At 37.0% G+C, this 19,965-nt stretch overlaps 2 protein-coding genes across 2 annotated transcripts; one reads left to right on the top strand and one right to left on the bottom strand.

Annotated features, from left to right (window-relative positions):
• Nucleotides 1–981: 981 nt before the first annotated feature.
• LOC133868299 (seipin-2) lies at nucleotides 982–4,417 on the bottom strand. The gene is made up of 2 exons (XM_062305114.1): nucleotides 3,290–4,417; nucleotides 982–1,791 (listed from the first exon to the last, which is right to left on the bottom strand). The coding sequence occupies exons 1-2, from the start codon at nucleotides 4,361–4,363 to the stop codon at nucleotides 1,306–1,308; spliced, it is 1,560 nt and encodes a 519-aa protein (XP_062161098.1). The 5' UTR covers nucleotides 4,364–4,417; the 3' UTR covers nucleotides 982–1,305.
• Nucleotides 4,418–5,906: 1,489 nt separating this feature from the next.
• Nucleotides 5,907–15,235, top strand: LOC133867982 (probable LRR receptor-like serine/threonine-protein kinase RFK1). The gene is made up of 22 exons (XM_062304768.1): nucleotides 5,907–6,189; nucleotides 6,308–6,482; nucleotides 6,654–6,725; nucleotides 6,813–6,881; nucleotides 6,980–7,051; nucleotides 7,366–7,437; nucleotides 7,550–7,621; nucleotides 7,710–7,781; nucleotides 7,890–7,961; nucleotides 8,076–8,147; nucleotides 8,245–8,316; nucleotides 9,264–9,332; nucleotides 9,453–9,518; nucleotides 9,649–9,705; nucleotides 10,708–11,096; nucleotides 11,173–11,352; nucleotides 12,423–12,569; nucleotides 13,315–13,433; nucleotides 13,522–13,732; nucleotides 13,983–14,220; nucleotides 14,352–14,502; nucleotides 14,632–15,235. The coding sequence occupies exons 1-22, from the start codon at nucleotides 6,093–6,095 to the stop codon at nucleotides 15,010–15,012; spliced, it is 2,925 nt and encodes a 974-aa protein (XP_062160752.1). The 5' UTR covers nucleotides 5,907–6,092; the 3' UTR covers nucleotides 15,013–15,235.
• The last annotated feature ends 4,730 nt before the right edge of the window (nucleotides 15,236–19,965 follow it).

The following is a 19,965-nucleotide window of genomic DNA, read 5'->3' as shown; positions in this document are numbered from 1 at the left end:
CATGCTGGAATTTGTTCAAATTGGCCGACATCATTTGTAATTTTATTTTTTCAGTTTGGTATAGTTAATAATTATGACACAAGTGTCTTATTCTGTGTGTCAAATGATTATGGGTGACACTAGTTGGTAACCAGTAATGTTATATTTTACCCTAATTTATCACACTCGTATCATTCTAATTATCATGACGTGTCCACTTGTCTTTTTAAGTGTTTAACATTATTACTCACTTAAAATTCATTATGTCAATCGGTGTGATATACATATGATAAATGAATGTAAAAGATAGCATTATTCTTTCTAACTAAAAGGCAATTGTTACCGTGTATGGAGTGGAGTATATACGTTAACTAGTATTTAAAGTTTGCAAACCTTGCCAATTAGATTTGAAATCAGTCGACAGATATTCGATGAAATATTCCTCTCATGCAATATTCTTCTGACAAAATTTTAGAAGTTTTTTCATGAAAAAATGCTTGGAGGATGAAAGTTTTTACTATAATTTTCTTACAACCTAATATAAGAGTTCATAAATTGTGAAATAATTAAATTGACAAGTCCAAATTTTTACTTAACCATGTAAGCAATTATGGATTGCCACAACGGCTTATAAAAAAGCTTATATAATAAAAGTTGTAATACCCGTAACAATACATTTTTGTCTGAGCATATTAATTTAGATATTTATTTGTAGGAACATCAAAATAATGCATTTCTAAAACAATCCACATTATTTTGGTCACATAACTTTTCCCATAAATTTGTATGTAACTTAATGGACTAGTTTACAAAAAGGCTCTCTCATGATTTATCCATGGTCACTCTTTTTCACAAACCATTTCGTAAAAGTTGTATTGCTAAAAAGGATGTTCATAAATTATTTTCAGATTTCCAAATAACTTTTGATACACCAATCTATATCCTCACAATGAAAATCTGTAACTGCATCCGTTTGAAAACATTTTCTAAGTCATAACAAACTAAATACAACATTACGTGCTTCTTTCTTCATTGCATCATATTTCACAACATTGTTCATTTAAATACTAACCAAAGAAATAAAATCTGTACGGGAGATATACAAGCGTCAATTTAATTTCTCTTTCCAACATTAAAAATACCCCATTTTTAATCAAACAACATGTACACGGTCGTTAAAAAAAAAAAAAAATTAAAAAATGGTGAAAATCAAAGATAGGGTGCCATACCAAATGCAATTGAATGTGTTAGAGGACCTTGAGCTCAACTTTCAGGCATAAAAATCCCTTTCTCATCATTATCATTGAGTCTGCAGAAGCCATGTTCTCAATCTTGTGCTGGGAGACTGTTTCGAGCAGCACCACTACTAGCAGAACCCTCCCTTGGCCTTGGTTTTGGAATAATAATAGGTCTACAACAGACTAGAGTAAACAGCAACTGCATCATAAATGATGTCATGCTGATCCATATAAATATAGTCTTCTTCCAATACCATATAATTCTTTTAAATAGTGGAAGTTCTGACTCAAGTATTAGAGATGCATCATATATTTCAGGGATACCAGCACCAGCGCGGTACTCTGCTCGTTGTTCAATTGCAACCTTTAAGCAGGCAGTAGGCATATCTCCTTCAGTAAAACCTCTAAACTTCAGATTCAGAGTCTGTGATTCTGATCCGTAACCAGTAACAAGAGGAGCAATCTTAAGAAAAGTCAGGAGAAGACGGACAGGCTCACTTTTGAACTGTAACATGCATGGATGGCTTGAACTGGCAAGGGTTTTACCACTAGTAGAGAGGAAGTCTACTCTGATCTTCAAAAGAGCATTAAAGAAAGTCATACAAATATCCATCATATATGGATATTAGAGACCAAACAAAATCAAATAATAGAGAGTCATGAATTAAGATCATATAACCAGTACAATGTCTGCTGCCAATATGGTAACAAAAAAAAAAAAAAACCTTAAAATTATACAATAAGAAACAGCCCAGGCAGAAATAGCACTCTTCCCACTTCTCGAACTTTAAGAACCCCATAACGTTTTTCGGTTTCAAGACCGCACATCAGAGCTTGAACTAGTTCCATTAAACATGGTAAACAGTATATATATACATATGGGGATATGTTGAGCATTCTAGACGTTCTCAATCTTTTTTGTTTTCCTTTTCTTCAAAGGACGGTAAGAGGATTGAGTTCACACCATGCAGATCCATATGACACAATTGGAAGTAAATATGGCACAATCTCATCCAAACTTCTTAAATTGTTATCATCAAAGATTCTTTTTGATGTTTTTAGTTTCAGACTATTTTTAACCAATTCAAGAATATAATGACATCTTAATCTCAGGCTCTTGCTCTATTGACAGATAGAACTCAAACTGCACTCTATGATGCCAACAGACTTTACTGATGGCCAGGGCAGAGTATGAAACAGGCTCCACTACATCCCATAGCGTTAGAAAAAGTTACCAAAATAACAATGGACAATGAAGTTCATTTGTAGAGTAACATCTACCAATTACGATGAAGAGTTACCCAACTCAAATATAACAAACAGACTAGAAAATAACTATTCATTTGTATAAGCTTTCATAAGATCCCTACATTTAGGGGTGTTCACATTTCGGTCGGGTCAGCTTTGAGGATCTTTTGACTGCTGAACCAAGGTTGTTGCTGTCCCCTTACTGGACCAATCCACAACAATTGCTGTCAGTGTGGTGTGAGTTAACAGGTTTGAACACCCAGTATCTCGTCATATCTGAGAGCGAGAGACCGAGACCAGCCAAGTGAGGCAACAAGCTGACGCGAAACAGTGAGCAGAGATGATGGTCGAACCAGCAGGGCTTCAAATGTTAAGTGTAAAACACCCCTCCGAGCGGGCATGTCGCTCCGTTCTTGTCAAAAAGAAAAAAAAATTGACGTCCGAAAACGAACACTGAACTGATGGCATTGGTTAGGTTAATACAGAAACCGCACTGTGGCGAGCGTCAGAAAACGACCAGGTCAGTTTATCAATTTCATTGGCCACGTAAATACCCCTACCTACATTTTCTAGAAGGTTGCATTATCCCACTCCTTAACACAAAGAGTACAGACTGCAAGTCTGCAACTACTAGAAATCTAAAAAATCCAATCCAACAATGCAAGTTCACAGATTTCGTCCTGACCCCAAAAGAAACATGAATTATTCTAAGTGGAAGCAATGTAAGTTCCTAATGCGAACAAAATCTACAGATTTCTTAACAAAAAGAAAGAAGAAAAACAAACAATAGGAGATTAATTTCACTCAATGAATCAATCAAGTACCTGAAACACCCCGAGATTTCGGTTGTACTCCGACTCCGGCAACGTCAACGAAACCGTGGCCTGCAACCTGTGACCAGGAGGTACAACCCTGAACCCCGAAATCTTTTCCTCACAATCCTCGCCACAACCAGCGCCACCACACGAGGCAACTGGCACGGACGCGACCGGACTGGGTTTCGTGTAATCGAAAATCAACACCTCCTTCATCTGAATCGGCTCCTCCACCAAATACCTCATCAAAACAGCGCTAACCGCGAGCGACGACACCAACAGACCGCACAAAACGACGCAAACGTAGACCGACCACAACAATCCCCACGCGCACCGCGATACGACCTCCCAGACCCAACTGTGCTCCCGCGACCAGTCGTTTAGCCAGGGGCTCGTGCTTTCTCGGACAGTGTGCCCTAGTTTTGAGAGTTTTTGGATCAGATAGTCTCTGCCGCGACGCACCGTTTGGAAGGGGTTAGTGATGATTGCGTAGGAGTGATAGAGGAGGAGGAGAGGAAATGTTGTGAAGGTGATGAAGAGGTTGATTTGGAAGTTGATTGCTTTGATTACCAGTCCCGCTACGAACACGAGCAAGTTCGATGAGGGATCGCTGAGTCTGGGGGCCGAGTCAGCCGAGTCGTCGTCGACTCGGTTATCGGTTTCAGTGGTTATGGTCGAATTCGAGCCCTGAGCTTGAGGAACCGAGGTTAATCGCTCCTGAGTCGGCTCGGGATGGGGCTTTTGGTTTGCGTTCCGATGAATCCAATATTTCCGTTCCCGGAAACTCGGTTTCGTATCGGTTTCGGCGAGGATCTCGGAGCTGAGAGTGGAATCACAATCCAAATCCAAGCTCAAGTCGTTGGAGACCTCGCCGGAGAGTGTGCGAAGAGAGAACGGTCGGCGACGGAGGGTGTAAGCCGGAGAAGAAGTCTCCGGCGAGGGATTGGGAGCGGAGAGAGTTAAGGAGGACGAGTAGCGTTCTGGTGGCGCGGTGAGGGAGGAGAGGCAGTCGTAGCAGGGAAAGTCGTCGAGGGCGTCGAAGTAAACGTCTTCGTCTTCGGTGTTGGGATCGGGGGATTCCATTTGAGTGATTGCCAAGTTTTCCTTGAAGGGAAATGCGAAGATTGAGAATGGGGAATTTTAATTTTTACAGGTGTGTATTTACTATTTTCTTCACAAACTTTATCTAGACAATTGATTTTCAAAAATCAAAATACACCTGAAATAGAAATATATATATTCTTAAAAAAAAAAAAAACAAAAACAAAAAAAAAAAAGTATTTTCAAAAATTTAACAGGATTAATTACAAATCATAACGAAATAATTGAGACGTTTGAAAAATTGAATATTCTAATTTGAGACGTTTTAAAGTTCAATATCTTTAAATCAAATAGGCTGATAGTTCGATACCTTTGATGAAGTTCTAAAATTGTTAACCTTTTATATTTGAGTAATACTAAAAATTACATTGTTATCTTATAACTCTCCTACAATATTGATGTAACGGTTCGAGCCAATTTTTAGTTTTATTTTTTAAAAATTAAAATTGATCCGATAGTTAGTTGAAACCCGTGATTATTACGTAAATGCAAATGTAATTTTTAGAATTACTCATTTTGTTTTCGATAATGCACCATTTATATGAAGTATGGGATTAAACTTAAAAGATTACTTTCTTAGAATTAAACTTCGAAATGCATGAAATGCCTTACTACAAGTTTACGCCATCATCTCAATGACTCCATTTTAACGATGTAAATAAATTGCATGTATTGTCTTATTCAGTAATGGTTCGTTTTTGTTTGCGATTTAAAAATAGTGATCTTAAAAATTGCAATTTAAAAAAGTTATTTTTAAAAATGCAATTAAGCGTATGACAAAATTGCAATTCAACCTTTAAAATTGCAAGTTAGCATTTAAAATTTTACGTTTTCAAAAAAGCAACAATTTACCTACAATTTAAAAAAACAGTTTTCTGCATTTCAATTTTTTTAAAATATAATTTATAAACGATTCATTTTCTGAGAATTGGTTTAAAATCATACTTTTTGTCAACAAAATCTCAGTCCCAAACGCAACCTTAGTAAGTCAATGATTTTATAAATTTTAAAAATTATATTTTTATTTTATAATATTGATGTGATAGTCTCAATTAATCATGAATTTTCTTTTTATTAAATATTAATCCAAAGATTAGTTAAAAATAATATGTTAACATTATAAGATAATTGTGAGATGAAAATGTACGTTTCAAACACGCAACACAAGATTTGTAATCATATTAATTAGCTGTCCTTGTAGCCTGCTGGCTTTCTATGACCAATTAATTCCAAATTGATACAAGGAAATGTATGCTCTTCGTCTTCGTCTTTTTCTTAAGTCTTTTCTATAGTCCTCCATTTTTATGCCAAAGGGAAATTCTCGATTTTATTGTATAATTCATTGGCAATGAAATGTTTACTTATTTATGAAAACTTGAAATGCATCTTTCAGTGTCTAGCTGTTTGAGGGGACAATCTCAACTAGTCAAGGCAACTGGGGCTTGGAAATTAATGGTTAAGGTCCTAATCTCTCTCGCGTTCAAAGTAAGTACTTTTCAAACACGAACAAAGCAAAAGAAAAATCAACTCAACAGGTTGCCATAACAAATATCTGTTTTGTGGGTGATCACCAAAAGCTCTGTACTAATTGTAAGTACAGAAGAACATCCATAAAAGATCGGTCACTGACTCACTGATCTTTACCAGCTTGATTTAACGTACAAGCAAAAGATTTGCTTGGATTCTTGTTAATCTTTTGGGGGTTCCAGACATGTTCTTCCTCAAACATGCACTCTTTGTTTCTGTTGTAGCCCTCAGTTGCTTGAGCACACAAAGATTTGCTACTGCTATGGTGCCCCAAGATGAAGGTATGATGAAATTCTTATTTCCCTCTTCTTTTTTGATTGAAAGAAAACTCGATGATATACTATATTTGTATGTGCATGGCACTCAGGAATGTTACTGTTTGATATGCTTGTATTTCAGTGGATGCTCTCCAGCAAATTGCCAAGACAATGGGGGCTACTTACTGGAAGTTTAATGCCACCTCTTGCGAATTGGAAATGGTCGGCGTTTCGTCGCCGGAGCCGCCACCCCTTTCTGAGAAGAACGTTACTTGCAATTGCCAATTCGAGAACAATACCTGCCACATTGTAGCCATGTATGGTACTCTATGTTTGAGGAGTTATCTTTTGTTTCAAATTCAGAAAAATGAAAACTAAAAAAAAAAAAAATGGCCCATTTTAGTTGGAAACTTTATCTACCTTATTTCCCATTCTAATCATTTGACTTTGTTGCGTTTGTTTGTTGGTTTGTGTTTTATTGTTTGCAGAGCAATCAAGAGGTTCAGTCTGCCAGGTGTACTTCCACCTGAACTGGTTCAGCTTCCTTACCTCCAGAACATGTGAGCTTCATTTTCAAAATGCACCTATTGATTTTTTGTTTGGTTGCCATGAAAACCAAAAAAATAAGCCCATGTTTTTATTGGCAGTGATTTTGCTTACAACTATCTAAGTGGGTCAATTCCAATGCAGTGGGGTTCAATGCAATTGAAGTTTATGTAAGCAATATTATTTTCTTCTCATTTTCATTACTTCAAGCATATTGAGAACATTGAATTCTTTGATCAATTAACTATAAATAAACATTATAATGCAGCTCTGTTCTTGGAAACCGACTGTCAGGGGAGATACCAAAGGGCTTGGGTAACTTCTGGAATCTCACATACTTGTAAGCTGTTTTTTTTTTTCACCAAAATTATGTCTTGGAAAATGATGTTGCCATTTTAGTCCATGCAGTTTTGGAGGTTAAATTGTTATATAACTTTTAGCATAAGATATGGGAAATTGGGTCAGTGTATGCCTATTACTTTTCTCTATTTTTGTTGTGCTATTTCAATTGTAAGAGGTTCCTTTCTGGAATTAAGAAGCATGCAAATGATGTGCTTCAATCACTTCTTGAACACACTTTCCATGAAACACAACATTCTGTACGTGTGGACAGAAGAACTTGCTGACAAACTGAATGGCAAACTCTTTTCTTAGGAATCTTGAAGCAAATCAATTTTCTGGAACGCTCCCTTCAGAACTTGGGAAGTTGGTTAACTTGGAAACTTTGTGAGTCACCTTGTAACTTTCTTTTTGAGATGGATAATTTGTTCATGTATACTTGTTATCTTTTTTTCCGAATATTGATTTGTCTATTTTGCTGCAATACTTTTCCTTGCAGGATGCTATCCTCCAATAATTTGAGTGAGAATTTGCCAGAGGAACTTGGTGGGCTGAAAAACTTGACGGATTTGTAAGATTTTCTGTACTATGATACTTCACCAAACATATAAACTCATGTTGACATTGTAGAATCGATGACGTTTTACTGCCCGTTGCAGCCGTGTAAATGATAACAACTTAAATGGAACAATACCGGATTTTATTCAGAACTGGAAACAACTTGAGAGACTGTAAGCTCCCGAGCTTTCAAAATTCTGAATGCCTTTTAGGGTTTGAGAAAAGTAGCATAGTTCAGGCTTGTTAATTTCTCATGATTGTTTTCTTTCTATTCAATGCAGAGAAATGATTGCTAGTGGACTCAAAGGGCCCATACCATCATCCATTTCAGTTTTGGAAAAGTTAACAAATTTGTGAGTGAATATATTCTTTACCATTTTGTTAAGTGACATAAATATTTTTATTAATTGATAATCCATAGGGTTTTACTTGAAGGATTGTGTTAATAACTTTATCTTTACTTATAGGAGGATTAGTGACATAAATGGGACAATTCAGGCTTTTCCAGAGTTGAGAAACATGACAGGCCTAACGAGATTGTATGTCCAATTATTTAGTTTATGTGATGTTCATAAATGAATACATTTATCCATAATCTGACTATCATAATTGACTTAATTTTTTTTGGTCTTTTAGAATTTTGAGGAACTGTAATATTTCTGATGAAATCCCTGACTACATCTGGAGAATGAATGATCTACGAATTTTGTAAGGACAAAACTTGTGGTCTTCTTAAACTAATATTGTATTTTTTTTCCCCACTTTTTTCCTTTGCAATATTTATAGACTTGAGTAATAACCTAAGTTATGCCTCTGAATTTGTGTTCATATGAATGCCATTGTAGTTCATTAAATATTTGTTGTTAGTTTTTAATGTACTTGATATTTATAGATCTCAATTAAAAAATAAAAAATAAAATAAAATAAATAAATAAATATCAATATTTCTAAGTGATATAGAAAACTAATTGTTGAATGGAGCTTTTGTGATTATAGGTGAGATTGAGTTATAGTGATTCAAGGGAGTTCTAATTGTGACATCAACTAGTTCTATTAGAATAAAAGGGCAAATGTTATTAGCGTTTTCCTTGAGTTATGACAGTTTTGCTGAACTTTAGTGGCCTTTAAATTGATGTTATGAAAATGATCTCTCTAATATTTGTTATACTTTTGTGATTTCTGTTGATGTTTGAAATATTACTTCCAATTTTGGCTGCTACTTTCAGATCTTGGTAATCACCCAGCTGCAGCCAGGCTGGGTTACACATATAGCCATTTGTATTAATTTTCACCAAGTAGGCTGGGAAAAATCAAATCTAAGAAGCATAATGTAGTCTCTAATGAGGTAATGGGATTATGATAAACTTGAATAAGACTTGGGAACTTGGCCAAGAATGCCCGGCATTGGGCACTATGGGTGGAGAAAGGAGTGATTAGGAATGGCTTTGTTCCTTCCAAACCTGAGGTTTCTTGTTTTATAGTTAATATATTATTCCCTACTATTGCTTCTTAATGGTACTTGGTTCACTTGACTTACATATACAAACAATAGATTTCAAGAATGACCAGAGCTCTAACTCTTGCAATAGTAGATTACTACATGTCTTTTGGGACTAAGATATGAAGATATGCTTTTATCTTGTGATTTTGGACAGGGATCTCAGTTTTAACAAGTTAAGTGGAGAACTACCCACTGTTATAAGCACAAAGAGTATAAAGTTCATGTAAGTTATGATATTGACGTTCTAGTTTTATGAATGTTTACTTTTGCGATGTGATCACACCTTTAATCATGTCCTTTTATTAACATTAACATACTAATTGTGTGCTGTGGATTTCATCAGTTTCTTAAGCGGCAACTTGCTTAGTGGAAATGTTCCGGAGTCAATCTTGCAGAAAGGAACTAACGTGTATGTTTCTCATCTTGGATGCCTAGTCTTTTAAATCTTCTGTTTGGTTGGGAAATAGATAGTTTTATGAATCAAAGTGCATCATTTTAAGAAGATGAAGTGTTTTATTTTTCTGTTTTGGGGAATGCAGGGATCTCTCTTACAATAACTTTGTAAGGCAAAGCGCAGAGCAGCCTGCTTGCCAGGCCTCATCCTCGTCAGTATAGGAAAATAATTCCTTCTTTGTTAATATCATTATCTGTTTACTTTCACCTTTTAAACTATGATAAGGTGAAATCAAGTACTAATATTTATTTCACTTTCTATTTTTCAAATTTCTGTTTCACCAGATATCTGTACTTAAACTTGTTTCGAAGTTCTAATCAAGAAAGTGGCTTGTAAGTTTCTTTTTTTGTCTTCTCTAATTCAGCCAAAAATTATGGATGTAGTGCTAATCTTCTCTTTCTCAACTTACTAAACCAGAAGGGCGTTTCGTCCATGCAAGGAAGATTTCAAGTGTCCTCGATGTAAGTGTGCCTTTTCAGTTTCTATCAAGGATTGCATTTCCTCCATAATTAACAAATTCTGGAATCCCTGTCATCTTTAACTGTATAATATGTTATCCTAAAAAGTAGATAATTAATTGATTTTATTAATTTGTAAAGGTCAACAATGCCACCAGAATATGGTGGTTTATTTTCTAAAGGGTTAATGTTGGAGAGAGGAGAGAAATCCTTTAAATTAATGTGGATGATAGTTGCTATGGTAGCTTAGGTTAAAGAAGTTTCCAAATGCTATGATCACTTAAGAAATAACAGAAGACAATGATTGTGTACAAATACATGTTGATATCTGCTTCTCTTGTATACCTCTCGCCTCTCGGCGCTAGGGCTGCACCATTTCTAGCTTGCATTTCTCCTAATCAGATTTGTGTTTGCCTAAGAATATTGTGATTTATTTCGAAATGTTTGTTCTTGGGAAGGAGAGAAAAGATTGAATTAAAAGTGAATGATAGTTGTTATGCTTGCTTGCTTTATGTAATTTTGTATAGGTACATATTGATATCTAATTACACCAAATTTAAACAATAAAAAATTGAGCTGTATAAAATGATGAGCTCTCTACGTTGCTTTGTGGTTACCATATATCTTGCTCTCACATAGATTCTCTTTCTATATTGTTTCCTGGCAGATTCAAATTGTTGGCATGTTAATTCTGGTGGAAATGATGTAGCCTTCAAGGAAGATAAAGCAACTGTTATGTATGAAGGAGATGCAGATGCTGAAGGTGGCACTGCAAAATTCTTTATCCGTGACAATAGTTACTGGGGATTTAGCAGCACTGGAGACTTTATGGATGATAACGATTTCCAAAATATACTTTACACTGTATCTCTCTCATCATCAAATGTCACTGAATTGTATCGGACAGCACGTGTATCTCCTATATCGCTTACTTATTTCCATTATTGCTTGGAGAATGGAAACTACACTGTAAATCTTCACTTTGCAGAGATACAGTTTACAAATGAAGAAACATATAGCAGTCTTGGGAAGCGTGTATTTGATATCTATGTTCAGGTAATGAGCCACAATGATTGTAAATATGTATCTTTGAAGTTGCAAATTAAAGTTTAATTAGACCTCTTTGCCACAGGAAAGACTAGTGTGGAAAGATTTCAATATTGAAGATTACACTGGTGTTGCTCAAAAGCCAGTAGTCAAGCCTGTGTCCAATGTCAGCGTGTCAAAAAATGTCTTAGAGATCCGATTCTATTGGGCTGGTAAAGGGACAACGAGAATCCCTAATATTGGAGTTTATGGTCCCCTTATATCAGCTGTTTCTGTGGTTTCTGGTGAGTTATGTGTGAATATTTTCTTTGTCATATTACTATCCCTTGAGATACTATATGTTCTTGCACATGCTAATTTACAAGTAATAGGGACATATACCCTCTTTATGGGTTTCCCTCTAAGTTCACCACTACTTGATGAGTCTTCAAATCAAGACATGATTTTCAGCAAGAGAATAATTATTGGAATCCTTTTGTGGAAAGACTCTTTGTGACGACCCAAAGATGTGTTAGTCACATTTGCATATTATCATAAGGACTAGTCACTTTAAGGTCTCTTATATCATATAATCCAGCGTATCAGTATTTTAAAATCCTTGAATGTCCTCTGTTGCATTATAGATGCTGTTGGCTCCACATGGAATCATTAGGTTTGCTCATTGGACAAGGAAAATGTCATAGAGATTGAGTTGCATGATATGAAATTCCTTCCAGTTTTCCTTTGGCTAATAAATGCACAATCCAGAACAATATAGAAAAGCATAAAGAGAAATTTCAACGGCTTTTTTGAATTCAAATAATATGAATTCAATTCTATGATCTTTATTGTTTTTTAAATCATACATAAATCTTATAAGAAATGCACTGTCTTGATTTAGTTTTAGTCTGTCACATTATCCTTGCTATAAAATTATTTTGGATCGTCAAAAAATTTTGAAGCTTAAATAGTTGATACTTTTGGAACTGAATATTTTGGCTTCCTTATTGCTCACAAACGATTGGATTCATTGTCAAAGGATAAAATTTAATTGCAATTTAGTAATTGTTGTGATTAGGACAGTGCAGCATTCTGATCCCTTTTTTCTTTTGCTTTTTTCTTCTTCTCATAATTCATGTAAAGTCCTAGCTTTCAATTGTGGGAATTATCCCCCCCCCCCCCCCCCCCCCAACCAACTCCCTCCCTCTCCCTTCGCGCCTAATTCTATTTTCTGAGTAATTAACAGGTAATATTCGTTGTTACATTCCATGTTTATGTTTACTTTATTCAGTTAATATATATCTTGCCAAGCTTTCTTGTCTTGTTCACTATAAGTCCTTAGAAAACATAATTGATTTATTTTGTTTTTGGGCAGATTTTAAGCTTTGTCCAAATGGTGGAACCAAGCAAACCGTTCATATCATTGTTGGAGTTGCAATTGGAGCAGTATGCTTACTACTCTTTTTAGTGGGAATCCTTTGGTGGAAAGGCTGTTTGTGGAGGAAAAGAGGGAGAAAAACAGGTACAGGCTCTATCAACTGCTTGATTCTCAAATTACTTATTTTAAAAAAAAAAAAAAAAAATGGCTGATTCTGAAATTGATTTAATTGCCTCTACGTACGTAGTCAATTTTAATGAGTAAATGATGCACAAAGAGTAGGTTTTCTTGACTTTTGAACTTCTTTAATTGTGGTTCACTGATCTTCAGTTGCTAGAGAAATGTATGCAGGTGTGCATAATTAAATTCAGATACCTAATATATTGTCAGGTGTAGGCTTATTAGCAATATCTAGGCTTTAATTAATTTCCTTGTAGACGTGTTTCGATATGTCATGGGATATTTGTTGCAATAATATATGTTAAGTATGGTTTTCAAATATTAATTTATGCAGTGTTAGTTTACTCTAATGGGAGGGCATATGAGTTAAGTAGAACTATTTATTTTCCTGAAGGAGATTTTGTTGAGCTAAATCGTGAGAGCATATTTCTCTTTTACATCTTAAGCATCACAATCTTATGTTATGAGAAGCGGTTGAATTGTTGCTTCTTAATGATGAGCCGAAGATGTACAATTTTAGTACGTGATAGAAATTAATTATGATAATGATATTTAGAAGAAAAAGAAAGTTGGTAGTCATACTCACTGCGGTCATTGCACATTAAATTTTCATATGAGCACATCATCTTTCTTTAGTGTATATCAAGCTAGTACTTACAAGAAAACTAAATTCCTTGGCTTACTGGTTCGCATGTGCCTCCTTGGACAGATGTTCAAGGGCTAGAGTTGCAGACAGGAAGTTTTACCTTAAAACAAATAAAAGCTGCTACTAATGACTTTGATTCTGCCAACAAGGTTGGAGAAGGTGGGTTTGGTCCAGTGTTCAAGGTACTGCAACAAACTCTTGACTTGACTTATCCCATTTGAGTATGGATTTTTGTTCTCATCTGAATAAATGTTGGGTGCAACCGTGCAGGGTCAATTACCTGATGGTACTGTCATAGCAGTTAAGCAGCTCTCATCTAAATCGAAACAAGGAAATCGTGAATTTTTAAATGAGATAGGCATGATTTCTTGTTTGCAACACCCAAATCTTGTGAAGCTTCATGGATGTTGTATTGAAGGGGATCAATTATTATTGGTGTATGAGTATATGGAAAATAATAGCCTTGCTCGGGCTCTATTTGGTGAGTATTATGCCATTTTGTTTAGCCGTGGATACTACAAAAAATAATAAGATATGTACTATTCTTTTCTTGATTTTCTGGTTCGATAGTTCTATGGAGTTTTATTTTAGTTTTTTAGTTTCTCCTTGTATGTTTCCTGTGTTCCTGGGTTGTGTCTCAAGTTTTGTGCCCTTATAATTATTTCATTACTTTTCTGAAAAACTATAAAGTAAAGATTTGAGTTGGTAGCAGTGTTTTCTTGTTTTTGTAGGTCCAAAAAACAGCCAGCTTAAATTAGATTGGCCTACAAGGCTTAAGATCTGTATTGGGATAGCAAGAGGTCTAGCTTTTCTCCATGAAGAATCAGTACTCAAGATTGTTCACAGAGACATTAAAGCAACTAATGTGTTGTTGGATGGAGACATGAATCCTAAAATATCTGACTTTGGATTGGCTAAGCTTGATGAAGAGGAGAAAACTCACATTAGTACCCGAGTCGCTGGAACAATGTTCGTTTACTTATATAAAACTCAATAGTTATTTATTTTATAGTTGTCATAGTTACATACATATATGATATTTGCAAAAAAATTTATACTTTTGGTGTTGAATTACTAGACGTTTAGATTTTGGTTTGCAGAGGATATATGGCACCGGAATATGCATTATGGGGTTATCTGACCTACAAAGCAGATGTTTACAGTTTTGGAGTTGTGGCCTTAGAAATTCTGAGTGGAAAGAACAATAGTAACTATGTGCCAAGTGACAATTGTGTTTGTCTTTTGGATCGGGTACTTTATAACTCCTCTTCCGGTTTGATCCGTTACACATCCGTTGTTAATGCTTATACTTACTTGTTACTTTGATCATAAGCTAAGAGGAACATTTGCATGATAGTAATTAAATAGTTTTTGTCGCAGGCTTGTCATTTGCAACAAACTGGAAACTTTATGAAGCTGATTGATGAGAGGTTGGGGTCTGAGGTCAACCAAAAGGAAGCAGAAATTATGGTTAAAGTAGCTCTGTTGTGCACAAATGCTTCCTCATCACTTCGGCCTACCATGTCCGAGGTTGTAGGCATGCTCGAAGGGCGAATGACCGTTCCAGAAGTGATCCCAGAACCAAGCACCTACAGTGAAGATTTGAGGTTTAAGGCCATGAGAGACCTCCATCAACAAAGGCAAGAGCACAGTTCGAGTGGAAGTCAGATCCAAAACTCAACTACAGTCCATAGATTTAACACTTCCTCTACATCTGGACACGACTTTGGTGAAATCAAACCAGAATCAAGATCTTGTTGAGTGGGGGTGAGCATTCCGATGTGGGTTTTCAATTACTTCAATAATAATACCACTCGCAATAGAACGAATCGTTGTAGGATAATGTCTATATTGAGGGTGTCGATCCACAGGGAATGTATTGGTTGCATGCATCAAGCTTTAATAAAATCGGTCCTAATTTATCCTTTGGAAATAATGTTGTTTTTGTGATTTTCAAGTTGTAAACTACTAACAGAAATTAAATTCTACAAAGTAAATTAAAGTTGTATGAAATGATATGGGAAACTAGGGAATTGATTTCACCACTATCCTTGTACCAATGGCCATCCTATTAACATGGGACATTCTTTCTAGGCATGATATTACCCGTGTGCGGTTGTTAATCGCTCAACAAGGTGTCAAGAAAATACCATCATTAAAAATAAGCATACCCCATCCTAAGATTAGTACGGATCATCAACCTAAGCTAGGGTGTAGCATCATCCGTCTATCCTAGGCATGAGGTATCAAATTTATTAACTTAGTTACATGCAAACAATGACCAAGTGTAGCCCATCCTAAGATTAGTACAAATCATCTACCTAAGCTAGGGTGTAGCATCATTTGTCTATCCTAAGCATGAACTATCAAAATCTCTTGTTGCATGTTCAAAATAATACCATTGTATAACCATTACATTTATCATCTTTTGAACAATAAACATAATTTGAGCACAATCAAAATGATAAGCTTTCTAAATAAACATTTCATCATGATTGCATTTAACTTTAAAACCAATTACGAAAATGTAATTCTCATAGTTATACAATCATCAATGCCCAAAATAAATATCCCAAAATAAAACACAATTAAGTCATTGATACTTGGATAGGGTTTATCAAAACCCTAGGAGGAGCTTAGCTATGCATGGAGAGCCTTTGAGAATTTGGTGTTGAAAACCCTTCCATCCCCTTGCTGTCCACCGAAAGTTTCTGCCCAATAATCCTCCCCGAACTCCCCCTTTTCTCTCCTCTTTTATTTTCCTCGCTGCTAGCTTGGGGAAAACTCAGAATTGGTGCTGTCCCTGCAGTGGAGTGTCTGCCCATGCTACTGTCCAGCAGAGGTTCTGCCCCTTGCAGGTGCTGCCAGAAGCTGCAGGAGCTGAATGAGTTGTCCAGCAGCTGTCCAGCAGCTGCAGGTTGCTGCAGGAGGCGTGGTGGTGAGGAGAAGCTGTTGTCCAGTTGAGAGGAAAAGGTGCAGGAGCTGCTGTGCGAAAGTGTGCTGCAGGCAAGGTGGAGTGCTGCAGGTGCTGTCCAGCTTTGGGGAATTGTGCAGACCATGCTGCTGCTGTCCAGCAGGTTTGGCGGCTGCTGTCAGGCGCAGAATGGTGCAGCCCATGCTGCTTTTCTGTCAAAGGGGAGCTTGCTGTGTGGTGGAGTGAGGATGGGGGCTGCTGTCTCTTGCAGGAGCTGTATGGTGCTGCCAGGTGGTGTGTGGAGTGTTCTCCAGAATTTGGAGTTGAAAATGTGTTTTCCCAAGTCACATGTCGTCCACTCATGCAAAGAAAGGGAAAAAACATGTCTTGATTGGCTGCAAGTTCCACATTAATGCTCCTAATGTCCTTCATGCAAAGAAACGAGTCTTCTTTTCTTTTTGAATGCAATTCCACCAAAATTGATATTGTTTTCTCTCCATGACCTGAAAAACACCTAAACACTAAAATTTGCAAAAGAGATTAGAAATTAACAAAACTAAAGGTTTAACAAATACAAATTAAGGGGTCCAAATATACAATATTTGTGACTCATCACATTCCTCTCGGTAGGTATTCTTTTAAGTGATAGATTCTTATCTCCATCAAGGAGACGACACTGAAGTTTCAATTGTTTATGTGAATATTATTAGCTTGGGTGTCCACAAGCAAGTAGAGATTTTACTAGGGATGCCTTGTTATGATGTCAATATTTTTGTAAAAAAACATTTCTATAGTTAGAGAAGGAATATATGGAGTACAGAAAGGTGAGAATATGATTGAATTGGATTGCCTGAATTTTCATTCATTGATGGTTTCAATTTATACAAGTATTTGACATATTACAAAAGGGAAGAAAATACATTGAAATACGGAATTGAGTTGTGTCTTGTATAGAATGTTGCTTGTAGAGTTGTGTCTCCGTAGATAGTTCATTACGCCCCCGCAAGCGAGACATAGGGGACACGACGTTGAGCTTGGTGCGCATGAGGGAAAAGTATGGTGTTACGGGCCTATGTAACAAAGGATGAAAAATAAACAAAAACGATAAATTTTAGTAGGATAATTCGAAGAATCTTGGGCCTCCTAATTTTAGGGTAATTCAAGGAATCTTAAACCTTCTAAAACAACAGGTAGAGCTGAATATTAAACTTCTCATATTTTTATTGATCAATTCTCACGTTTAAATAGAAGATTACATAGTAAGAACGAAAATAACGTAAATAATAAATATAATTCTAAAGGGAGACAAATTCCTTATTTTCCTATTGGAGATACTGTTTTATAAGCAAGTCTCCTTTATTTGGATAATAAATCCATTATTCTCCTAAAGAGACAAAACAACTCGTACCTTAATAAATCCATTATTTTCTTAAAGAGACAATACGACTCTTACCTTATCTAACAAGAGAATTGGCTATCCTTTCTCCGGGTGTAGACATGTAACATATGGTGAGGCAATGGGTTTGGTAAAAATGTCAGCCAAGTTATCTTTGTTGGAGATGAATCGGACAATCAAGGTTTTGGAGGCGACTTTGTCACAAACGAAGTGAAAATCAATTTCGATATGTTTGGTACGAGCATGGAAGGCGGGATTGGTGAAGAGGTAGGTTGCCCCAATGTTGTCACACCATAGGGTGGGTGGGGAGGGGAGGTAAAAGCCAAGGTCTTGCAGCATAGATTGGAGCCAAATGAGTTCAGCAATATTCGGATTAAGTGCTGGAGCGGGCGACTGTCCGTTGTTTGTGGGAGGACCAAGAAATGAGATTTGGGCCCAGAAAAACACATAAGCCACCAGTAGATTTTGGGGCAGCTTGCCTAGTCAGCGTCTGAGTAGGCTTGGAGGGTGTGGGATGAGGAGTGGCGAAGGAGTAGGCCATAAGAGATAGTGGATTTGAGGTACCTTAGGATACGTTTGACTGCTTGCAGGTGTAGGGAAGTGGGTCAATGCATGAATTGGGAGACTTTGTTGACAGCGAAGGAGATATCAGGGCGGGTGAGTGACAAATATTGCAAGGCGCCAACAAGGCTGCGGTAGGGGGAGGGATCTATGAGAGGGTCACTGGAGAGTAGTGAGAGAGCATGTGTTGTGGACATAGGAGTTTTGACTAGTTTGGCTTTGGACATGTTGCTCTTTTGAAGAAAATTAAGGATGTAGCGTTGTTGTGATAGAATAAGTCCATCTGGAGTGGTGGTGGGCTTCCATACCAAGGAAGTAGTGAAGGAGGCCTAAGTCTTTGATGTAGCAGAGTGGCAGCGCCTTGAGGAAGAGAACTTGTGATAAGGATGTCATCAACATAGATGTGGACAAAAGTAGTCTCTTGAGGTGTGTGACGAATAAACAATGAGGGGTAAGATCAAGAGCTGATGAATCCAAGTTCTAGGAGGTGATCACTGAGATGAGAGAACCAGGCATGAGGGCCTTGTTTTAAGCCATAGAGCGCTTTGTGGAGCTTGCAGATATGATTACGAAACTAGAGATGAATGAAGCCGAGGGGCTGAATATGTGCACATCTTTGAAGAGTCATCCATGTAAGAAGGCATTCTGGACATCAATCTAGTGGATGGGCTAGCTGGCGGAGATGGCAAGTGAGAGAACCAGCAAATGGTAGTAAGCTTGACAACTGGGCTGAAGGTTTCATCAAAGTCGACACCTGGTTATTGGTGGAAACCTTTGGCGACAAGACGGGCTTTGTGATGATCAATGAAGCCATCAACTTTGCGTTTAAGGCAGAATATGCATTTGCAGCAAACAATGTTCATGTCAGAGGTGGGAGGAATAAGAGTTCAAATACCGTTGCAGAGAAGGGCATCAAATTCAAGATTCATGGCATTACGTCATGTCGGGTGCTTGGAAGCTGTAGAGGAGGAGGTCGGTTCGACGTTTGCTGAGCCAGTGGTGGTAGTGAGTGCTTTAGGAAGAGGATAGTAGATGAGACCAGTGGGGAGGGACTTGGGCTTGAAGATGTTGTTCTTGGAGCGAGTCTGCATGGCATGTTGCGGAGGTGGCATCACAAGTTTGGTGTCAGGGTCTTTGGAATTTACTTGCATACAAGTAGGAGACGAAACAATGTTAATAGGGGAAGGTGGGGATGAAGTGCGAGGAAGAGACGATTCTTGAGATTCGGCTTCGGGAGGCCCAAGAGAGGGGGATGTCTGGGTTGGGGTTGGAGCACCCGGTAGGCGAGGGGGAGTGTTAAGATTCTCTAATCGGGGAGGGTAGAGTGTGATTTGGGAGTTGGGAGGATTGGGGGTAAAGGATGATGAGGAGAGATGGAAAGGTAAAACGGACTCATCAAAGATGACATTGCGAGAAATGTAAATGCGTTCAGTAGGTAGATGAAGAAATTTGTAGCCACGGTGAGAAGGACTATAGCCGATGAAGATGCGGGTTTTGGAGCGAAAATCTAGGTTATGCTTGTTGTAAGACTGAAGGTGTGGCCAACAAGCATAGCCAAAAACTTGCATGAAACTATAATTAGGACAGGAAGGAAAGGGTTTTTGGAAGGGTGAGTTATTGTTGAGGACAGGGGTGTGTAAGCAGTTGATGAGATAACACGCAGTTTGGAATGCTTAAGCCCAATATAGAAGAGGGGCAGAGCAATGTGCTAAGTGTAATACCCTGTATTTTAAGATATTGAATAAAATATCTTAAAATATGATTTATAACCTAATAATAATGTAAAAGAATAAATATGAATATTTATGAAAATAAATATTCATTTAGAAGCATTATTAGCGCA

This window comes from Alnus glutinosa, chromosome 5, assembly GCF_958979055.1.
Source record: "Alnus glutinosa chromosome 5, dhAlnGlut1.1, whole genome shotgun sequence".
In the NCBI taxonomy this organism is placed as follows: Eukaryota; Viridiplantae; Streptophyta; class Magnoliopsida; order Fagales; family Betulaceae; genus Alnus; species Alnus glutinosa.
Note: the sequence above shows the minus strand (reverse complement) of the source record. Positions and strands in the feature narration are given on the sequence as shown.

Excerpts from the sequence above, each read along its gene's own strand:
- LOC133867982 (XM_062304768.1), top strand. The coding sequence starts at position 6,093 with ATGTTCTTCCTCAAACATGCACTCTTTGTTTCTGTTGTAGCCCTCAGT. Across the intron at positions 6,882-6,979 it reads TCAATGCAATTGAAGTTTAT|CTCTGTTCTTGGAAACCGAC; the intron begins GTAAGCAATATT and ends ATTATAATGCAG. Across the intron at positions 8,317-9,263 it reads ATGAATGATCTACGAATTTT|GGATCTCAGTTTTAACAAGT; the intron begins GTAAGGACAAAA and ends GATTTTGGACAG.
- LOC133868299 (XM_062305114.1), bottom strand. The coding sequence starts at position 4,363 with ATGGAATCCCCCGATCCCAACACCGAAGACGAAGACGTTTACTTCGAC. Across the intron at positions 1,792-3,289 it reads GAAATCTCGGGGTGTTTCAG|ATCAGAGTAGACTTCCTCTC; the intron begins GTACTTGATTGA and ends GCTCTTTTGAAG.